General features: G+C 37.1%; 1 protein-coding gene across 2 annotated transcripts in view; it reads right to left on the bottom strand.

Annotated features, from left to right (window-relative positions):
- The window catches only part of LOC136825859 (sialin-like), a 198,023-nt gene that overhangs the window by 122,076 nt on the left and 55,447 nt on the right, over nucleotides 1–20,500 (bottom strand). For both annotated transcript variants that reach the window (XM_067082797.1, XM_067082796.1), the window contains exon 2: nucleotides 993–1,201. In XM_067082797.1, the coding sequence (XP_066938898.1) occupies nucleotides 993–1,163 (171 nt within the window). In that variant the 5' untranslated portion in view covers nucleotides 1,164–1,201. The remainder of the gene's footprint in view (nucleotides 1–992; nucleotides 1,202–20,500) is intronic.

Below are 20,500 nucleotides of genomic sequence, written 5' to 3'. Positions count from 1 at the left end.
TTACTTAGAATGTGTAAGTACATCGACATAAAGTTGATCAATGAGTTGGATACCCCATATTATCTACTCCCATTATGTCGTCCATACCTTTGTAACGTTCTCCTAAGAAGCGAAGTCTGGTCTATGTTTTATGACACCAAGGAGCAACAACATTCACCTTTCCTTCTTATATCGTTCTTAACTACCAAAGACACCATAACCTCGGTCTACTTCCAGCCTGCCAAAGAAAGGCGCCGTCTCGGCGGCGCTATCAGGTGCCCCGATTGCGCACTGGAATCTTAAAAAAGGGCACACATAATGGTGGAGGAAATGAAAAAGCCATAAAAAGGGCGCACATTATGGAGGAGGAGATGAAAATGCCAGGATGCAAGCCTATGACTCTCTTGTTTTATGGCAATGCTAGTGGGGATCTGAAGCTAAAGCCTCTACTATTGTATACTGCAGAAAGTCCCCGAGTCTTCAGGAGAGTGTACCTCGCATGGTGCACCGTAAACATTACCAAAAGGTGTTTGCAGCATCTCCTCGGCCCTTAGTTGCCTCCACTTTTCAGCCGTTTGCTTTACCTCCATTCTCTCTTCCTTTCTTTAATTTTGCCGTCCAATCTTGCAACTGTGGGGGTTTCTCCCAGTTCTAACTTTATTCTTTGTATTTTATTTCCTTTATTCTGGATCTCTCTTACCTTGCTGTCCAACCACTCCAACTCTCTCTTGCCACTATCTTAAGCACTGAATGGCCACAAGCGCTCGAGTTTGGTTTGACAGCCTAAATTTCATAAATCAGTCAATCAGTCAATCCCTCCAAATTTTCTATTGGAATAATTCAAATTAAAGCCATGATGGAATCCAAGATGTACTGTTTCAATTCTAAAAAAAAAAAAAAACACCACATCGAACTACTTACACCATCATTGATCACGTTTACTGATACAGTGCTTTTAAAGGAAGAAAGAATTTTATACAACATTAGAGGCTAAAAAGCATAAGGTTGCTTACAGTTTGCTGATTGTCTTGCAATTCTTGATTCTGAGGGTCTGGAGAACCTTCGCTTTGGTTGTGATGAACGAAGGAGGTGGCATTTTTGGCCCTGGTGCCCACCATGGCAACGATGGCGATGGAGAGGTTAACTCGCAAGATGTACGAAACGAGGAACCCAAGGAAGCTCATGACGGCTAAAGTGTGACGGCAGCCCCACCTTTCTTTTTCTGAAAGAAGGAGGTAGGCCTAATGGTCATTAGGATCTGAGAATCAAGCTGATGAGATTGTATGATGATGAACTATAAACCTTTATGAAATACAATCCTTATCAAAGTCTAGCGAACACAAGGTCTTCTCACGCGCAGGATTATGGGGAATGAGGGGATGGGGTTACAGACGCGTGACGTCACGCGGCCACTTGCTTTCTCCTCTGCCCAAGCTCTATGCAAATGGGGAAACTTTTCTCTTGTTTCCTCGGTGTCTCTTTGAATATTAGAAATTATGATTCATTCTTTTAGGAAAATAAAACGCATATTGACCATATTCATTTCTACGCATGTAAATCCATCAAATAATTGACACAATTGTTTAAAAACTAAAAACTTGAATGTTTTTCAGTTTTATACAGTTCGCACTCTTAAATACCTTATATACATAATGTTAACAATTGTGTAACCAACTTATTTATTTTGTTTGCCACTTTTTTGAGCTGATGTCGCTATCTAATCTGCAAATCCTGAAAAATGTGTGGTAACGAACAAAAAACTTAATTGTATCTGATGGTGATGGGGTGAACTTGCTTATTACAGCACTCAACTCGTTTCAAGTAACTTTTCCTTATTTTAAGTATTTTTCCCCATGGTGACAAATAAACATCTTTTCCATCGATTTCTAGTACTGCAAAAATTTGGGTCGAGGTTTCATTAGCTTCTCATTTGTTCTACTTATAGTGCCAATCCATGTACCATCTCCTTCTATTGCTGTAGTTCCTAGAAAGTCATACTCGGGAACTTACAGGGCTATAAAACCACCCACGTATTGCAAGCCGCCTTATTCCACAGCATCTTCCAATGCTTCTTTTTTAACAGCTTTGCCTTCTTTGTCATTCTGTAATTTCTCCATTGGCAAACAGAGATATTTCTTCAGCCTCGTCGGAAGTGATTTCTTTAGTTGTCAAGTTGGAAAATGAGGCGTCAGTCATATCGTCGCTATTACAATTTTCTGCATTGTGTTTTGCGCCTAATAGAGCGCTCTCTTTTCCCGAGAGATGGGCTCTAACACTACTTAAATTCAACAGGTGATGCGTGCTGATGACAAGCACCCATTTGCCGTATACAACCGAAAAAGTGATGCCGTCCATCTTGATCATCCTACGAGTCAAAATGTATGATATAGAAAATTTTTCACCAACATCCCCGCCAAGTTCGGTAGAGATTTGGAAGATATCACAAGGCCTTTGTGGAAGGGGGTAAAGTCCTTTGCCTCCCAGAGTTTTCATTGTTCTAGATAGGTGAATCACATCTTGCAACGTTTTATTTTGGTTTTCTAAGCTTAGCTCGTAAGCATTCCGCGATGACTCTGTCTATAAGCATACGAGAATTGAATAAATCAGACCACTTATCAATAAGGCAAATGAAACTCTCCCAGTGCCTGTCCACAATCAGACTTTTCTCTAGTGTTTGAGAGTTTTGTAATTGGCAGAGTAACTGTACCCTTAATTTCACTGTCATAAACTCCATACCTGTAACAATTACGTGCTTTTCAAATAGTTTATGAGTTGCCATTAGATCACTCTTGCTTTTCATAATTAGTTCCCTGACTCACTGCGAGAGCAGTCCTACAGTCCGATAACATAGATCCATGGTCCAAGAAAGTGCTTGCGATCAATATTATCAAGTGAGGAACATCGGCAAATACATGTATTTCCCAGTAATTATCCGCAGGAGTAACAAATGATGGATTATCTATGCCGATGCCTGTCGAATTCCATAACCTTATATTTGTTGCCCCAAGTCATTAACCATACCAACTATAGGAAATCCAGCTTTCGCTATCTTAATAACCAATTTAAATAGAAGAATTTTAGTTATATCGGTGTCGAAATTATAATGAAATCAGTTGTTTCCAAGACCTGACCTTTACACATTGCACTTTTGATCTAGGTTCATATAAAGTGTCTGTGCTTTTATCATAACTCCACCTTTTTGTGACATTGACTCGCCGTCTATAGGAAATCTATGAAGATCCTTATTTTTTTTAATTTTCAAAGTACCCGTTTACTGCACAAGAGTTGGTCGTACTGCTTAAACTGCCATAATTGCAGCAAGGAAGAGAAAAATATAAAGCCGCTGTTACGGACAATATCGATGTCAAATATGTGGAAGCAAGGTCTGCTCTGTGTTTGTTTGTAAACGAGCTGATTAGTCAGAGACCACCAAGGACCGTGAGTAGACCGCGTGACGTCACGACCTCTACCTGCGCATTTAGATCCCAATTTTGGGTCAGCCGTGAGAAGACCTTGTATTCTCTAGAGAATAATAATAATAATAATAATAATAATAATAATAATAATAATAATAATAATAATAATAAATTTTATTTCAGCTCAAGGCCATATACATGGAATATACAAAGTAGAGACAATACACACAATCTAGATCATGAGATGACATGATACAAAATGATAATCAGCAATATCTACATAGTTGCTGAAGAATTAGAAAAAACAGCATTCATAATAATGGTAATGACAGTAATAATACTGAGAATAACAATAAAAAATATTAATAATGTTCAAAAAACAGATTTCATACAATTAATTTCCAGCTAGGAACCTTAGGTGGTTACAGAAGTCAGGTCCAGAGGGCTAAATACGAATATTGAAAATAGTAAAGTTCTATAGTGATACTAATCACAGTGATAATAAAAAAATACTAATTATAAAAATAAACGTAGAATAATAATAATAATAATAATAATAATAATAATAATTATTATTATTATTATTATATAATAACAGATTCTGCAGATGACACTTCATAATTGATCATTATCATCACTATCATCTTCAACGACCGGTGACGCAAAGGGCCTATGCTACCATGAGGAAATCTCATCTGAGTACAAAAGTTAGCGTAGTGGTCGTCATGTTCTCTAACAAATGAAGCGTAGTTTTCTTTCTAATAATCATTTCAAGGAAATAATACCTTGCAATGCAGTCAGAAAACTTGACGTGGTAACGAATATAATAGCTAAAATTAGAACTCGTTTGGTAACAAAAATGGTGAATCTGAAGTTTCAGAATGAAAGTCATCAGCCCCAACTTTGTTATTCTTGAGTTTTTGAAATTTGCAAATATGCAAATATATTGCTAGCATGTAAAGTTACGATACAAAATACTGCATCACTTTCCGAAATATATAATTCGGTTCCTATTTTTTATGGTCCGTATATTAATTAGCGTGACAAATCCTTATAACATGAAAAGAAGAATCAATTAAAGCAAGTAAAAAATAAATCTGAAAGAAAATTCCTTGTTTTACGCAGGTTTTTAAGTATCTTGTCTGAATCATTATGAAATATTTCATTATGTTTAGATATGAAGAGTCCTGCCAACCGTATTAACATAGTATCATAAGTGGGGAGTGCTTGGCATATCTAATGTTATCAGATTATCATCTGTTTAAAGATCTTTCTGTTAAAAGAAAGTTATTTAAAGTTAAAAAACGTTGTTCACAAGTATACTTGCTCTAGGTTTAACCATGGGACTTACGTTGGACGTGCCAAAAGACTGCTGATGGTAAACATAGATGCCCATAGAGGAGCTAGTTTCAGAACCGGAAGCAGGTTGTCCAACCCGGAACAGTTCAACATAAGGAACCAGTCCGAATTATGCAAAACATCTATAGATAACAAAGATTTTCGAATAATAGGACAAACACAGAAAGACAGCGACTTAACAGCTTTAGAGTCCATAAGGAAAAAATTAACTGTTCCATCATTAAACACCTAATCATCATCTACTCAGTTGTTTATCGCTTGATGGCTCTATTTGTCGTATCATTAACTGGTTTTTTGTTTTTGATTTTTTTTTCTGTCCTCATTTCAATAGTTTCATTTTAGCTCTCATCTTGGTAGGTCCTTCTTTAGTGTCATGGTGTTTTTTATATTTTAATGAGTTTATATTTTAAATGAGATAATATTGTGGTGTTTTTAATTAGTTTTTTAATGTTCTTAAGAAAAATTATTGAGATTCAACTCGCTGTATTTCTGCCTTGAAGATGCAAAAATGTAGTTGTGAAACGTCGGCATCAGCAATAACCCTTCAATTGCATCGAGTGCCTTTCCCTGGATGACTACAAGTATGATTTCGAGATCTGCAGCTCTGGCGTTTGAGAGAGAGTGAGTGTGTGTGTGTGTGTATACTGTATATATATATATATATATATATATATATATATATATATATATATATATATATATATATATATATATATATATATATATATATATATATAGGCATATATATATATATATATATATATGGTTTCAACGTTTAAATAGTGTTTTATGGCCTTCTTATTTTCATATTTCTGACTCATTTTATTGGGACCGAACTTCAGTCTCTCAAATCAGAGGTAAAGGGTGTGACCAATTGACCTGAACAAGTCACAAAAGAAGTTGGAACCTAAGTACTCTATAACTGAAGTTTTTCCCGGACAGACTGCCACCTAACATACCAGCAAATTTTACCCCACTTCCTGACCCAACAGTGAGTCAATTGGTAGCACTTCATTCGAATTACTCCTTCATCGCGGACATGATGGAAATAATGAGCAAATATGCATGTGTTTCACAGTCTTTCAAATGAGAGGCCAGTGCGTTACCAACTGACCTGCACAGGCCATAAAAGAAGTTGGAACTCTGTACCTGGGGTTTTTCTCAGGCAGGCTACTGCCTTACATACCAGCAAATTTTACCCAACTTACCAACTTAGGTTCCAGCTTCTTTTATGACTTGTGCACGTCAGCTGGTAACGACCTGGCCTCTCATTTGAAAGATGGGTTCAGTCCCAAAGTGAGTTAGAAATTTATTTCTGTGAAACACGTTCGGTCTTCATTATTTCTAGTACATATATATATATATATATATATATATATATATATATATATATATATATATATATATATATATATATATACATATATATATATATATATATATATATATATATACATACATATACATACATATATATATATATATATTTATTAGTAATACAGTGATCTCTAATTATGTTAATCCCAAATAATATTCTTTTATATTGCAACAAATGCACCTTGCCATCAGAAAACTGGCCAGCGATGAAACATGGGGAGAACTCAAGAAGGAAACAGACGGAATGTTAACACCAGCACAAGATCAGGCCCTAAGCACCAGATATGTCCAAAGATGGAAATAACATCTCACCAATATGCAGGAAGTGCAATATGAAAGACGGGAACATAAACCACATAGCAAACGAATGTCCGGCGCTTGCACAGAAACAGTACAAAAAGAGGCTTGATTCAGTAGCAAAAGCCCTCCACTGGAGCCTGTGCAAGAAACACCAGCTAGCTTGCAGTAATAAGTGGTACGAACACCAACCTGAGGGAGTGATAGAAAATGATCAGGCAAAGATCCTCTGTGACTATGGTATCAGAACAGATAGGGTGATACGTGCCAATAGACCAGACGTGACATTGCTTGACAAAATCAAGAAGAAAGTATCACTCATTGATGTGGCAATACCATGGGACACCAGAGTAGATGAGAAAAAAAGAGAAAAAATTGATAAGTATCAAGACCTGAAAATCGAAATAAGAAGGATATGGAATATGCCCGTGGAAATTGTACCCATAATCATAGGAACACTAGGCACGAACCCAAGCTCCCTGAAAAGGAATCTGGAAAAACTAGATGCCGAAGTAGCTTCAGGACTCGTGCAGAAAAGTATGCTACTAGAAACAGCGCACATAGTGAGAAAAATGTTGGACTCCTAAGGAGTCAGGATGCAACCCGGAACCCCACACTATAAAAACCACCCAGTCGAATAGGATGACTGTGATAGACTTCCCGCCCTCCCCCCCACCCGCAAAAAAAAAAATTATAATAATAATAATAATAATTATAATATTGAACAGAATGTCTGTCTGGATGCCGTTGAGTTTGTATTGTGGTTTATCAGTTTCTCGAATGAGTTTCTTTGTAGCAGCAAGTAAATTATACAACAGCTTCCAAAGACCATTTATTTACAGCTGCTGTGTAATTTTTTTGCTACTACAAAGAAATTAATTCGAGAGGTTGTGAAACTACACTACTGTCAAAGGCATGCAAACGGTCTATTCTTTTCAATGAAGTTTGTTTGAGAGAGGGTCTTCTTCCGTAATAATAATAATAATAATAATAATAATAATAATAATAATAATAATAATAATAATATGTTTTGTTGAATATGATGGCAGCCTTGGTTGCATTAATCTTGTAGATTATCCGTTCAAATCTTCTGATTAGCCTTTTTTCTTCTTCAGTAACAGAATTAAGTAAAGTGCCAAAGCTCATTGCAGGGATTTTTAATTATAAAAGATCTCCAAATGTCGATGGTTAATGGAAATTCTGAGGTCGGGGTCCAAAAACGAGTGCAGGGGTCGTCTGTGCTTCTGGGATCTTGGTAGGTCTCGCGACATGTTTCGGAAGGCAGACAGTGACCAGCGCCCCCCGCCCACCGCTGATATAAAAAAGCGAGACCAGAGTCCTTCTTCATCCAGCTCCCGCCTGAAGAAGGAAGACGGCCTTCCGAAACATGTCGCGAGACCTACCAAGATCCCAGAAGCACAGACGACCCCTGCACTCGTTTTTGGACCCCGACCTCGGAATTTCCATTAACCATCGACATTTGGAGATCTTTTATAAATAAAAATCCCTGCAATGAACTTTGGTACTTTACTTAAATCTGTTACTGAAGAAGAAAAAAGACTAATCAGAAGATTTGAACGGATAATCTACAAGATTAATGCAACCAAGGGTGCCATCATATTCAACAAAACATGCTTGAAAGAGGGCCTATACTTAAAAAATAATAATAATAATAATAATAATAATAATAATAATAATAATAATAATAATAATAATATCCTCAGCTCTTGACTCTAAAAATTGACGCACTGAGCTTGGTTTGTAGAAGAATTATGACTTTATTCTGATCCAGTGAAAACACAAAGTTTAAACATTAGTGATATTATAATAAAAGTAAGGGACAGCCAAATCCAGCTAATCTAGGCTTATTAATGTGAATTCTGATAAGTCCATACGAAATAATTAAGATACATACAAAAATAAAACCCTGCTACAGATTTCCTATGGAAACCTACATTTTCTTCTTGTCTTCCAAGGTAAAAGCAATTTATAGCACCTTGCATTTCATGTTTACCAATTTTTAATGATGTTTACTAATTGCAGAACCTTTACTTTCAAGACAGTCACGATTGTCAACTAATTTCCGTAAATTTTAGATCAACACGCGGCTTTCAGTTATAAGTAAATAATTAGAAACAAATAAAAGAAAGAATGCATTTAAAGATGCAACAAAACCTCTGTAGATTGCTGTTTCAATGGATGACTAAAAATCCGCCAGCATTATTCTGACGATCGCATCTTAGTCATTTTAAAGAAATGGATGTTTAGGTTCCGGCAGAAAGTGAGTTTGTCAATTTTTTTCAAGTCCAGTTTAAAAATAGATTTTTTTTTCACAGAATGCGAATGAATCCGTTGGGAATACTAGGCCAGTTGGTATATTTTCCTTTTTTTTTAATCAATGGCGATTGTTTGGCTCTTTGATAAACTCAAGAGAAGAATCTGTTTTTTGGTATTTTTCCTAAGTTCCTAAGTACGGAGGCTTCTTACGTTATATGTAAATAATCGAATCATAGCGTTATGAAAAATTATATAGAATAATTAATACGTACCTTTTTCATATTGAGTAAACGCATTCTCACACTGAAGGTTTTCATTATTTGGAAGCGTTATCACAATATTTCTATCGACGTTTCCTGAAGAGACAGGAGAATCAATAACGGGGCGCCCTTCATCTTTCTCAAATCCGGCGTTTGTGAGTCCCAACCCAGTTTCCCTCCAAGTAGCCGTCGAATTTTTCAGCTCCGGTTCCGTCTGAAAGACGCTTTCTGTGTTACTTATTCTCTCCGTCATCTTGATGTTTTGTTTCAGTTGATTATTATTTCCAGGGTTCTTTCTTTAGTCCCCTTTTTTCAAGTGCATTTCCTTATAGAGGGTTTATCGTAAAGGCGCAGGGAAGCGTGCATGCAGCTGGAGTTTTGCAATCAGCTAAAGAGTAGAGAGCTAAGCAAAGCTTCGGCCACCTAAGGGGATCTGTACAGAACAGGGCGAACTGCCTCGAAGCCACTTGCAGTCTGAAGGTGTGGCACCGAATACTAGCAACAGATATTCAATGGCTCCCTCCTTCGTTGCCCAGGCACGCCTCTTTATGCAATAAGGACTTTCAGCTCCAGTTATTGTTCCAATGTTGTATGTTTTAACATGCTACACAATTCAACAAATTGCGGTCATAATTTGACCTCACTTGTTCAGTTGTTTCCAAGGGAGGTTTACCCTTTGCTAGCTGAATCTGTTTGCAGTAGATGTCTAGCTTGAGCAACGCGAAAAATTTCTTGCTAACACAATTTCAGCATCTTGTTCTGGCCTCAAAATGACCCATTTCCTTTATTTCTAACAATTTTGATACCCCAAGACTGCATACTCGACTGTTCAAAATCTGTCAGGAATATGAACTGATGTTTATGAGTTTTAGTACTTATAGCCGTTATAGGATATATCATGTATCAGTATTACAAAATGTCCTCCGAATACCTAAGGACAGAATAGGATTTTTCCCAGTCTTTGATGCCTGGTGAGTTAAGCCACTATTTTTCTTTTTGATAGTTGAGGTGAGTCCCATAGATGAAACCACTCACTTGCAACTTTGCATTGACTATCAGTATTGTCAAATATAAGGAATGTCCCTAACACCACGACAAATAAAACAAAGTGATCGCATTTTAAAATTATATAAAAGGTAACCGACTACAGTTTAGACAGCCCCACTCAGGAAACCCAGCACTTACTGAATAAAACAGTTGGAGAAAACTTCAACCCTTTAGTATTACCTGAAATTTCCGATATTTTAAAGGCTATGGAACAGATTTTTTTTTCAACAGGAACTGAGCAATTAAGTGACTGCTGATCAGCCAGTGACAAAACATACCAAGTATATGATGAATTATATTTATCCTAATCTATGAATGATACAAAACCTTGTATTCAGGGAGTGACAGTGGTGTTAGGGTAGTCAGCAGAATTATTCATGTCAAAGGGAGGGATGGGTCAATAATAACATTGGAAGAAGAAGAAAGACAATACCGTTTAGAACTTGAATAAGAGATATGTGGGGGATAATTTGACTGATACACCATAAGCTGGCGAAGACCTGAATGGGCTTATGAATAATTTCGCAGATTTCGAAGTGGAATCAATAATAAAGAAATACTGGAAACGGAAAACATTAGGCTTGACAGAACCACAGCATCGATGATTTTATCTTAAAATTGAAATGAGACCACGCATACTAACTAAACTGTTTTGCAAAGTATGGAATGAACAAATAATTGGAATTCAGAGGTTAGATAATATAGGTATTGGCGGCTATGGAATTAATCTTATTCAAAATTTCAAAGTGATGGACAGCAGGCAGTTGTTGATGGTGTTTTTAGTGAACCTAGCACTGCCATCCCAAGTGTCCCATAGAGTAGTTGCTAAGACCTTCGCTGTTTGTAGTTTTATTAGGCATGGTCCTTGGTCTTGAAAATAAAAAGTACAGTATGTGGAAGATGCAAAACTTGTTGCAGATATTTATTCTCCTTGAATGTGATATGAAGTAGCTGCTACCTTTACACATTTTTAGAGCACATCAGTATGTGATGTAGCTAGTAGAAGGTGAAGCTGAACGTCGGCAGAAACAGCCTTACTCACTTTTCAGACTAGTATCATCTCCCATGCCATGATTCGTTGTGCACAATTAACTCTTTACTTTATGAGTATTGGACAATATTTGGTGTTGCTTTCGACTTTAAATTGTTTTTTGAAGCAACTCTTTGACCTAACATTTAAATGTTGCCAGAAAGTGGTAGTAGTGACACATGCTTCAGATTTTTAGTTTTCTGTGAAAGAAAACTATTGAGCTGGCTTTGTCTGTCCATCCGGACTTTTCTGTCCGCCCTCAGATCTTAAAAACTACTGAAGCTAGAGGGCTGCAAATTGGTGTGTTGATTATCCACCCTCCAATCATCAAACATTCCAAATCGCAGCTGTCTCGCTTCAGTAGTTTTTATTTTTTTAAGGTTAAAGTTAGCCATGATCGTTTGTCTGGCAACGCTATAGGACAGGCCACAATCATGGGCCGCGGCTCATACAGCATTATACCGCGATCACCGGAAGATAGATCTATTTTCGGTGGCCTTAATTACACGCTGTACAGAAAATTCGATTGCGCTGAAGAAATTTCTGCGCATTTTTTACGTGTTTGTTCTGATATGGCTGGAACATTATTCTTTCACTTAAATGTCTGCAGCCTACGAGATCTTTATCTTCAAGACAAAAGAGGTTGATTAAATGGCTTCCTTCCTCCTGACAATGGTAGCTAGGTCAGAGTTGGAAGAATTCCAGTCTGGCCTTCTCCCACAACTTATGTGTCGAGTTTAGAAATTTGATATCCCTTCTATTGATTGTGCCCCTGGAAGTAGTGCATGCTACTCGTTCAACAGAGTCAACATCCATATTTTGTAGAGATGTCACACTGTCACATGACCCTGTGGGCAGAGGTCTTTTATACCCTACACTGTAATGCTATGGAAAAGTATTTTTAGCAGCTATCTTTCTGTTTTAATTTTGCTAATTTTTACTATCTACGTTTATCCGTTGAATTTGTTAGTCTTTGCTGTATTCTCTCTCTCCCCAGCGGGCGATTCTGTTCGGTGGAGTCGTGCTCAGGAAGTTAATGACCGTTTGCCTGGTTCCATATGAAAGTGTGCTCTTAGTGAAGAATAATAAAGAAATGATAGATCGATTCAATTCTATCAAGAGGGGAGATGAGGCGACAGCCACAGAAATGCGAAAGCGATGCCTTATGGATAGGGCAAACATACCATTTAATTGAATTCACTGAAGAAGTGATTTACATCTCCTAAAAGGAACATACGATTATTTGCATGCAGATTAAGCCATTTGAACCATTCGACCTCTCCGTAAGATCGAGTAACATTCAGTCGCAAAATATTGATAAAGGAAATGATTGAAGGCATTTCCATTTAGCCAAATCAAAGAATTAGGGGTGAGAGGAGAAAGAGAAAAAGGTAGAAGCTGACTTGTTGGCACTAATTTTTACTTACTTATAGGCTCCGTCTCTTGATATATTTTCCAGACCAGAGTTAACAGATGAACAATGAGTAATATGAAATTGACGGTAAACTGCGAATGGCGGCCGGGAGGTGAATGGAAAAAAGAAACGGAGGTTGACTCCTCAAAAAAAAAAAAAAACTAGACTGGAGGTCCCTAATAAAGATAAGGAAAATATAAAAAATAAAACTCATTGAACGGCAATAAAAATGACGGGTAAGTAAATATTGCACTATCAAGAACAGTAGGTAATAATTATGATGCAGTGTGATAGAAACCTGCAAAGAGTTATGAAGAGGTGGAATAAAGAAAACCCCAGCAAGGAAATGGTTGGCCGAGGACTGCGGTAGGTCATGAAGTGAACTAGAATTATGGCCTGTAATGACAAAGTTTCTTTGAAATACTTCACAGATGACCGAATAACAGTAGGATGCTATGCAGATAATGTAGAAGAGATGGAGTTTTGAGGAACTTAAGAGTTAAGAAAAATTCTGAGCATTTTATAGATGGAAGATATTAAAGTAATACAATAATAGTTTGAAGGATTAAAGCAGATGTTTTTCTCTGGTATGGATTGAATCAATAACTTATATCCCAAAGAAACTGAAACTGCAAGACAAATATAATCTAAAAAAACTCAAGAGCCAGTTCAACTTCATATTTCTCAAGGATTTATACTCGAACACTTCCCTAGAAAAATTCCTTGTTGGTCTTCAGAGAGACCAAAATCCTACTGACCCTAAAAGAAGACAGTATGAGAGGGCACACGTTGAGAGAAGAGCTGAGTCAGGGTACGTCTACACTACAGTAGAGCATATCGTAAACACCTGTCAGCAACTTTTTGTATACATATGACGAATAGGGTGAAAACAAGACAACGACCGTAAGTGGAGAAGGAACCTTCGGCAGGTGCTGGATAATCGTAAGAAGCACTGGTGAGAAAACAACCAATAAGTCGCTGACTTGTATTCAATCTGTTAGCGATGAGTGCGTGATAAATTGCCGACGTAAGATTATGAAATGTTTTACTGCAGTGTGGATGCACCACAAGAGCATTATATAATTCTTGCAATTATATAAGAAGATTGGTAGTTCAAAAGATAAGTAAAAAATTAGCTGAAGTTTCTTCGGCGCAATCAAGTTTTCTGCACAGCGTATAATGCAGTATGAAACTCTCAGCCACTGCCCATAAAACTTTCAGCCACGGCCCGGTGGTGGCCTGCGATGTTGGCACCGATAGCGGTGCCAGACGCACGATCATAGCTAACTTTAACCTTATATAAAACTGCTATTAGGTATGTTTGATGATTGGAGGGTGGATGATCAACATACCAATTTACAGCCCTCTAGCCTCAGTAGTTTTTAAGATTAAGATCTGAGGGGAGAGAAAAAGTGCGGACGGACAGACAGATAGCCATCTCGAAAGTTTTATTTTACAGAAAACTAAAAAAGGGAAGTGGAATCACAGATGGTAAGTTCATTGGTTACTACGGGATCGGTCCAGAAGTAAAACCTAGAGAGCTTTGGTCATGTTGCATCATTTGGTCACTCATGTTGGCGCATAATTTAGTCTGACTTAAAATCGGAGTTTTCCTCGAGGCATTTTCCCTGGAGCGGAGGCCACGTGTGTGGCAACGGAATGTCCCCGTAGGAGGGTAGAGTCGTCAATGCACTTCACGCGGTGCACTGTAGGCATTGGTTAAGGTTCTTCGTAGCGTCCCTTCTGGCCCTTGCTGCAACCTCTTTCATTCCTTTTACTGTACCTCCGTTTACATTCTTTCTTCCATCTTACTTCCCACACTCTCCTGACAGTTGTTTCACAGTGCAACTGCGAGGTTTTCATGTTACAACTTTCAAACATTTTTACTCTCAAATACCCTTTTAGCCCTGAATGACCTCATAGGTCCCGGCGCATGTCCTTTGGCCTAAATCTTATATTCCGTCCCATTCCAACGTCAGGATGTCGTGACGTCACAGTGCAATTCTGGCGTCATGTGGATAAGTTTTCAGTCGCTACATGTTGGCAGCACCCACATTGAACGCAACCATGTCAGTGGAAACAACACAGTACATTTCCATGTGTTCTATTTCGCTGCAAACGCAACCTCGAACTCATTATTGGAATCTCGGTTGCAATCACCGGTAGCAAATCTTTCTCGGCTTAAAATAATCCCCCATAAAGACTGGTTTCATGATCACTTATATAAACATAAGATAGCTTTTATGGGGACGACATTTGGCGTCGTAATTTTTATATGGATAACAATACTCTTAGATCCTTCAACTCAAGTTAATTAAGCTGTAATTATTCTCAACACGACGGTCATCCATAGCGACACCATTATAAGTGCAGGTTCATGTACCGTAGGAGCTGTTTGTATCACTCAGAATATTTTGAAACGAACAGTAAAGGTGAGGTTACTTTCAGAGCTATTAATTCTTGATACAAGCCCTTAAATCCTATGTCAATGCTTAACTGTCAACTCGTAACATTGATGAGTTCATCTCTATCTTTTTTAAGAAGGAACAAACCGAATAAAACGTCACGAGAGGTGGAGAAAACAAGGAAAACCGCAGGATTCCTGCAACTCGAAACTGAACATATACATAAGCATATATATATATATATATATATATATATATCCGTGAGTGTTTGTGTGTGTATATGTGTATGTATGTGTGTATGCATGTACAGTATATATATATACATATATATATATATATATTATATATATATATATATTATAATAAAAAACTCTTATGTTAAACACAAGAAGAAATCGAGACTTCAGTTCGTTTATCTCTCTCCTTTAATTTTCATATTGCTGATAAAAACGATTCTTTATCTCTTATGAGGTTTTGTTTAAGGGAAAAGGGATTATATGAAACAGCCACAGTTTATTACTAAGTTTGACTACTACTACTGCTACTACTACTACTGATATAAAAACAATAATAATAATAGTAGTAGTAGTAAGTAGAAATATTACCACTACGATTATTACTATACCTACCACTATATTTGCTATGAAGATCAGAAATGCCATAAGGTACAAGTAACTATAATAAAAACAATGTCACCACCTTCTTACTGGTAGATTTTCTCCACAAAATTTGCATTATTGCATCCCCCAGTGATGTTACTACATGAAACGACAAAGCTTTTCCATTCAAAGTGAAACTCAAGAATGTTATTGGTATGAAATCAAGAAACTCAGTTTTGAATGCGGTGAATTGACTTACATTGGAAGGAATTTGTCTTTCAGTAACTGCGAGTCTAGTGCAACGGCTTCGTCTGTAATTCATTGTAATTACCTATCTACCTGTTTCACTTCATTTGTTTAAGTAATCATCAATATTTCCTCTGGAATCCTTAATCTTTTCTGTGAACAGTGCCATGTGCATAAGACCAACCGTCTGCAGAGAGAGAAATTATAGATTTCATATGGAAATCAGACTCTCGCTTGGTCATTAATTTCATTTTTTTTTTTTTTTGGTGCAAGACAGGTTGCTAGTGTCTCAAGCGTCAGTTCAAAATCAAAGATAATGTTTATTTTGAAGGTAAACTATTGTAAAAATTGCCTTTATAAAAATTAAGTGTTGTCAGTCCTTAATTTTTAGATAACGAACTACAGAGTATTAGATTAGTTGGGACCTATATTACCCTGCTTATATTTTGGATGCTTGCTGAAATAAAGCTGTGAAGACAATTCAAAATATAAATGACAGGAATTCAGCGTAAATGTAATCTCCTCACATGACAGTACTGAAAAAGCATGTTGATAAGAATCTGTCCCTAACGTAGTAGCATCATTTTATATAAAATCCTGTCTAAGGATTGCGATGTATTTTATGTGGGCCAAACGAGTACGGAATTTAAAGGCAGAATAAATCAAAATAATTATTCTGTAATTTTTAAAGTGGTAAAAAAAAAAACCATCGACCAAGATAGATAGAGTACCTGATCAACTAACGTCACGTTAGTGGTTAACCTGTAACGCTGAATTATTATCATGCAAGCCAATAAGACGATAAGGACATCATTTAATATATAACAGCGAAAAACTGGTGCCCACACACTTTTCTAAGTTTGAAACGATCTGTTAGACCAAAGCGACGTATTATGGGATTTGCTAGGAAAGATGGTAATAAATAGCCTGCAACGACACCTGAAAACAAAATTTCTGCATGAGGAGAAAAGCCAACCAGTTGCGTGCCACTAAAATCTACATCGAAAACCAAGAGTACTTTTGAGTTTGGAGAAAAGGCTCAAATTCCTTTTTGAATTTAATATGAGTACCATTATAGGCTGGCTAAGGCGCCAACTACTCGCTGAGATACCACTACCACTAAAGAATGAGGGATCTCCGCGGACAGGTCAGACCAAGCTTAGCCAGACAGTCTGATATTGGATTTCTTTGTACGTTCGGTCCTTTTCCTTTATCGACACACGCACTGAACAGCCATGCATATTCTTTATACATTTTCCTCCTTTTTCTCACATCTGACAAGACAAAGATATGCCTTTCAATTCATCATATTTAGGATAGAAGAGACACTTCCACCATGGTACAGTTTTCTATGAGAGGGTTCAACAATTGTTTTCTGATTTTGGACAGCGCCTTAGCCTCTGTACCGTGGGCTTCCACTGTCTTGGATTGGAGATTCCTGCTTGAGGGTATTCTCAAAAAGATTTTTCTGTTAAGTTTCTCCTTCCCTTGTGTTTTTCGAATTTGAGTGTTGCCCAAGCTCAATAGAAGGGCCAAGGAGGTATCCTTTTTTCTTTGCCTTCATCTCTGATCTTCGTTTGAAAAATCATCGAAACAGTTATCCCAAAGGATACTATGTCCTGCGTGGTTTGTTGGACCCAACACGCTAACCAGTTATTCCCGACATTTCATCTTTTGTTTTCATAGATTCTGCTTACTATTTTTGTGCACTTAGGCACTTCATTATATCGTTATTGTTATCAATATTGTTAAGCTATTTTTAAGCAATGCAGTACTTGTATTGATTTTTGTTCTTATGCTGGCTGGGGGTGTTGAGTAAAATACTGGACCCGTATGTTCTATAGACCTTAGCAATGTTGTGCGATGTACTGCGATATTGGTGAACTACACCCGTGGTAATTTCAATGACCTTGTAGATTTCTCCAGACAGAATGATTTTTCGTTTTGTAAGTGAACTCTGGTTTCTCAAATGAAATACTTATCTGGGCTCTTCATTTGAGGCTTCCATAAATCATTGCTTCTTAAGCATGATGCCATTCCTAGGGCAAGGGGAATGGTGGTGTATAATTAGGAATTGGTACTCATCTCATTAGACCTGTTATGAATGTAAGCGCCATGAAATCCAAGGTATAAGGGTTTGTGGTGGGCATAAGCACTTTATGTTCCAGCTATTGCAATCCAGTCTTAGATAATATATAATGTTTTTGACTGTCTCGCGATTATGGCTAATATACAGGAAAATGATAGAAAGGTTTCTGTAACGTTTGTTGGCGGACTCAATGTCCATCACAGAGAGCAGTCGAAATCTGTTTCCCATACTGATTGCCAAGGCTTAAGAGCTCTTGATTTTTGACTCTGGATGAAAACAAATTATAAATTAGTTATTTGGTTCTAATATCAACTGATTCCAATGGTGTTATAAAGAGGACTATTGTTCCTCCATTTGGGGCTTCTGGTTACGCTTTAGCTTCTTTAATGATTAAACGTGAGCAAGCTGACCCTTCTGTTCCTGTAATTTAAAGTTTTGTCAATGTAATATACGAGAGAATCCATTCTCATTTGTAGAACTGAAATTCAGAGACGAAGTCTGATTATTGACAACTTTGGATGCATATTTGGAGAAACAGGCAACCTATAACCTTTAGACGAGACACAGATAAGATTTGACATGGAATAATTATACCCAACTAAGAGCTGTAGTTCAAGAGAGTAACGCACAAAGCCGCACATTTTGATGTAGATCCATTAGTTCCCCATTTGCTTATATTAAAATTGAAAGGATTAATAAATTGAATAATTTAAATATTCAGGAATTATAATTCCCAGCACAGATCCTCTTGAGCTGGAATTTAGTGAAAGCTATAACAGGCCAATCAAACGATTGGCAGATTGAAGAAGATCTGGGAACCAAATAGACTGAAATTACATATGAAAGCATGGTTATACAAAAGTCTAGTTCTGCCTGTATTGCTAAACAGACATGAATCTCGGTACGAATATGAAAATATTTCTTGTCAATTTAAGAACAAAGTTTTAAGAGGAATAAGAAGTGGCAGATGGCAGGACAGAGGTGGAAGTGGTACCTCACTGGAAATAACTTTGGTTCCATGCATAGATGAGAAAATGTTGAAAAGGAGATGGAAATGACCTGGACATGTCCTTCACATAACCCTTGGGAGAGTAGTTCGTGACTGTGTCAGCTGGGTTTCTGGATAAGAACCATGAGGATGGAGGTGAGTGGAAATTTGTGGAAGATAAAACCCAGGAAAGACAGGCGGAATTTCATAGACGCCCTTTGTGTCAAACGGCCTCGGTGGGATGATGATGATAACTGTGAATATACTACTACGGGACTAATCAAATCTATGTGGTTTTACTCTTAAGAGAACCATCCTGGGATGACGAATTCCAAAAAACGTTGCCTTTGCCAGTTCTCACCATCTTTCCCATCTAATTAACCCACAGTCAAAATCGAGCAACCAGAAGATATCGATGGAATGATCTTGTTGCACTCTATGAGTAGGCATATCATTCTGGATAAATAAATGCCACCACAGACCTGTGACCCTAGCTCATAGCAGCCAGTGGCTTCCTGTCTTTGTTATCTGCTGCTGAACAGTGCAATGACTGTATCCATGGTTATGATCCAGTGATGGCTCGTCTTGCGTTGCTCAGTCATTCTTCTCACTCATACTCCCCTTCATTTTTGGCAAGTGTTCGTTCATTGTCACATTAATAACCTGCATATGCAGGTACTGTCATTACACTATGTCCTTAAACCACCTTCACCAAATTTAAGAGTCATCACAAAATAATAAGTCAAGGAAGCCGAAGCCGTTTACGCAAAAAGTGTCGTGAGTTGCTCATGTCTAAGGTCACTACAGCACCATTTTTTCTATAACCTTCACTCCTCACAGCTTAAATAATAAATGGTTTTGATTTCTTAGTTACCCTAAGTTCTAGATAACTATTATCTAATTATCTCCTTTCCAAAGTTTTTTTTTATATATATTGAAACCCATCTGCTTACATTTAGGTCACACTCATCCTTATTCTTCAACTAATACTGCTCGCGCTATCTCATTTTTTTCATGTTTATGCCATCTTTAGTAATATTCTGTCTGGTTGCAGCAAGAGTAACAGATAAAAGGAAGATTAGAATTGTTTATAATCACAGTTTGCTATGAATATTATTTGAATGCAAGATATGCAATGAAAATTCAACTGAAAAGAAAAAAGTAAAGTTTTTTAACAGACAGAAGAAAAAAAGACTCCCCTTAAAGCATAGAGACAAAGCTATTCCTTAAACAGACAAAATTCTCATTAGCGGATGAGCAAATTTCCATCCTAAGAAAGCAAAAAAGATCTCAGTAAAGTGTACAAAGTCCTACTTATGAAAGTAAAAGAGTTTTTGCAATATTCGCAAAAAGAGAGACAAAAATCTTTATCATTATCAGGTTAGAAACTTTATTCATGTAAACTGCATGTTTAAGACTGCTTGCACCTTTCGATATATTTTAATGCTTAAGATTTTTTTTGCCTTGGTAGTTTCATTAACGTAAGTTATGTTAGTATTTTTCCTAAAATCATATTTTTGTATATTTAATTGTAAGATTTAAGACGTACGTTTTGGTGACGGATAAGAGTTCGTTATTTTGTTTGCCGCCTCCTCCCGCTTGTTTAGTGTTTTAAACCTCTTTAACGATTTTTACGTTTCCTATATTTTTGAGTGACGTGGTCCCGCAAAGGGGAATTGTTTTTCGATAACAGTTCTCATCCTTGCACCTCCCCTGA

Source organism: Macrobrachium rosenbergii, chromosome 3 (genome assembly GCF_040412425.1).
Source record: "Macrobrachium rosenbergii isolate ZJJX-2024 chromosome 3, ASM4041242v1, whole genome shotgun sequence".
NCBI classification, from domain to species: Eukaryota; Metazoa; Arthropoda; class Malacostraca; order Decapoda; family Palaemonidae; genus Macrobrachium; species Macrobrachium rosenbergii.
This window is presented reverse-complemented; position numbering and strand designations above follow the sequence as displayed.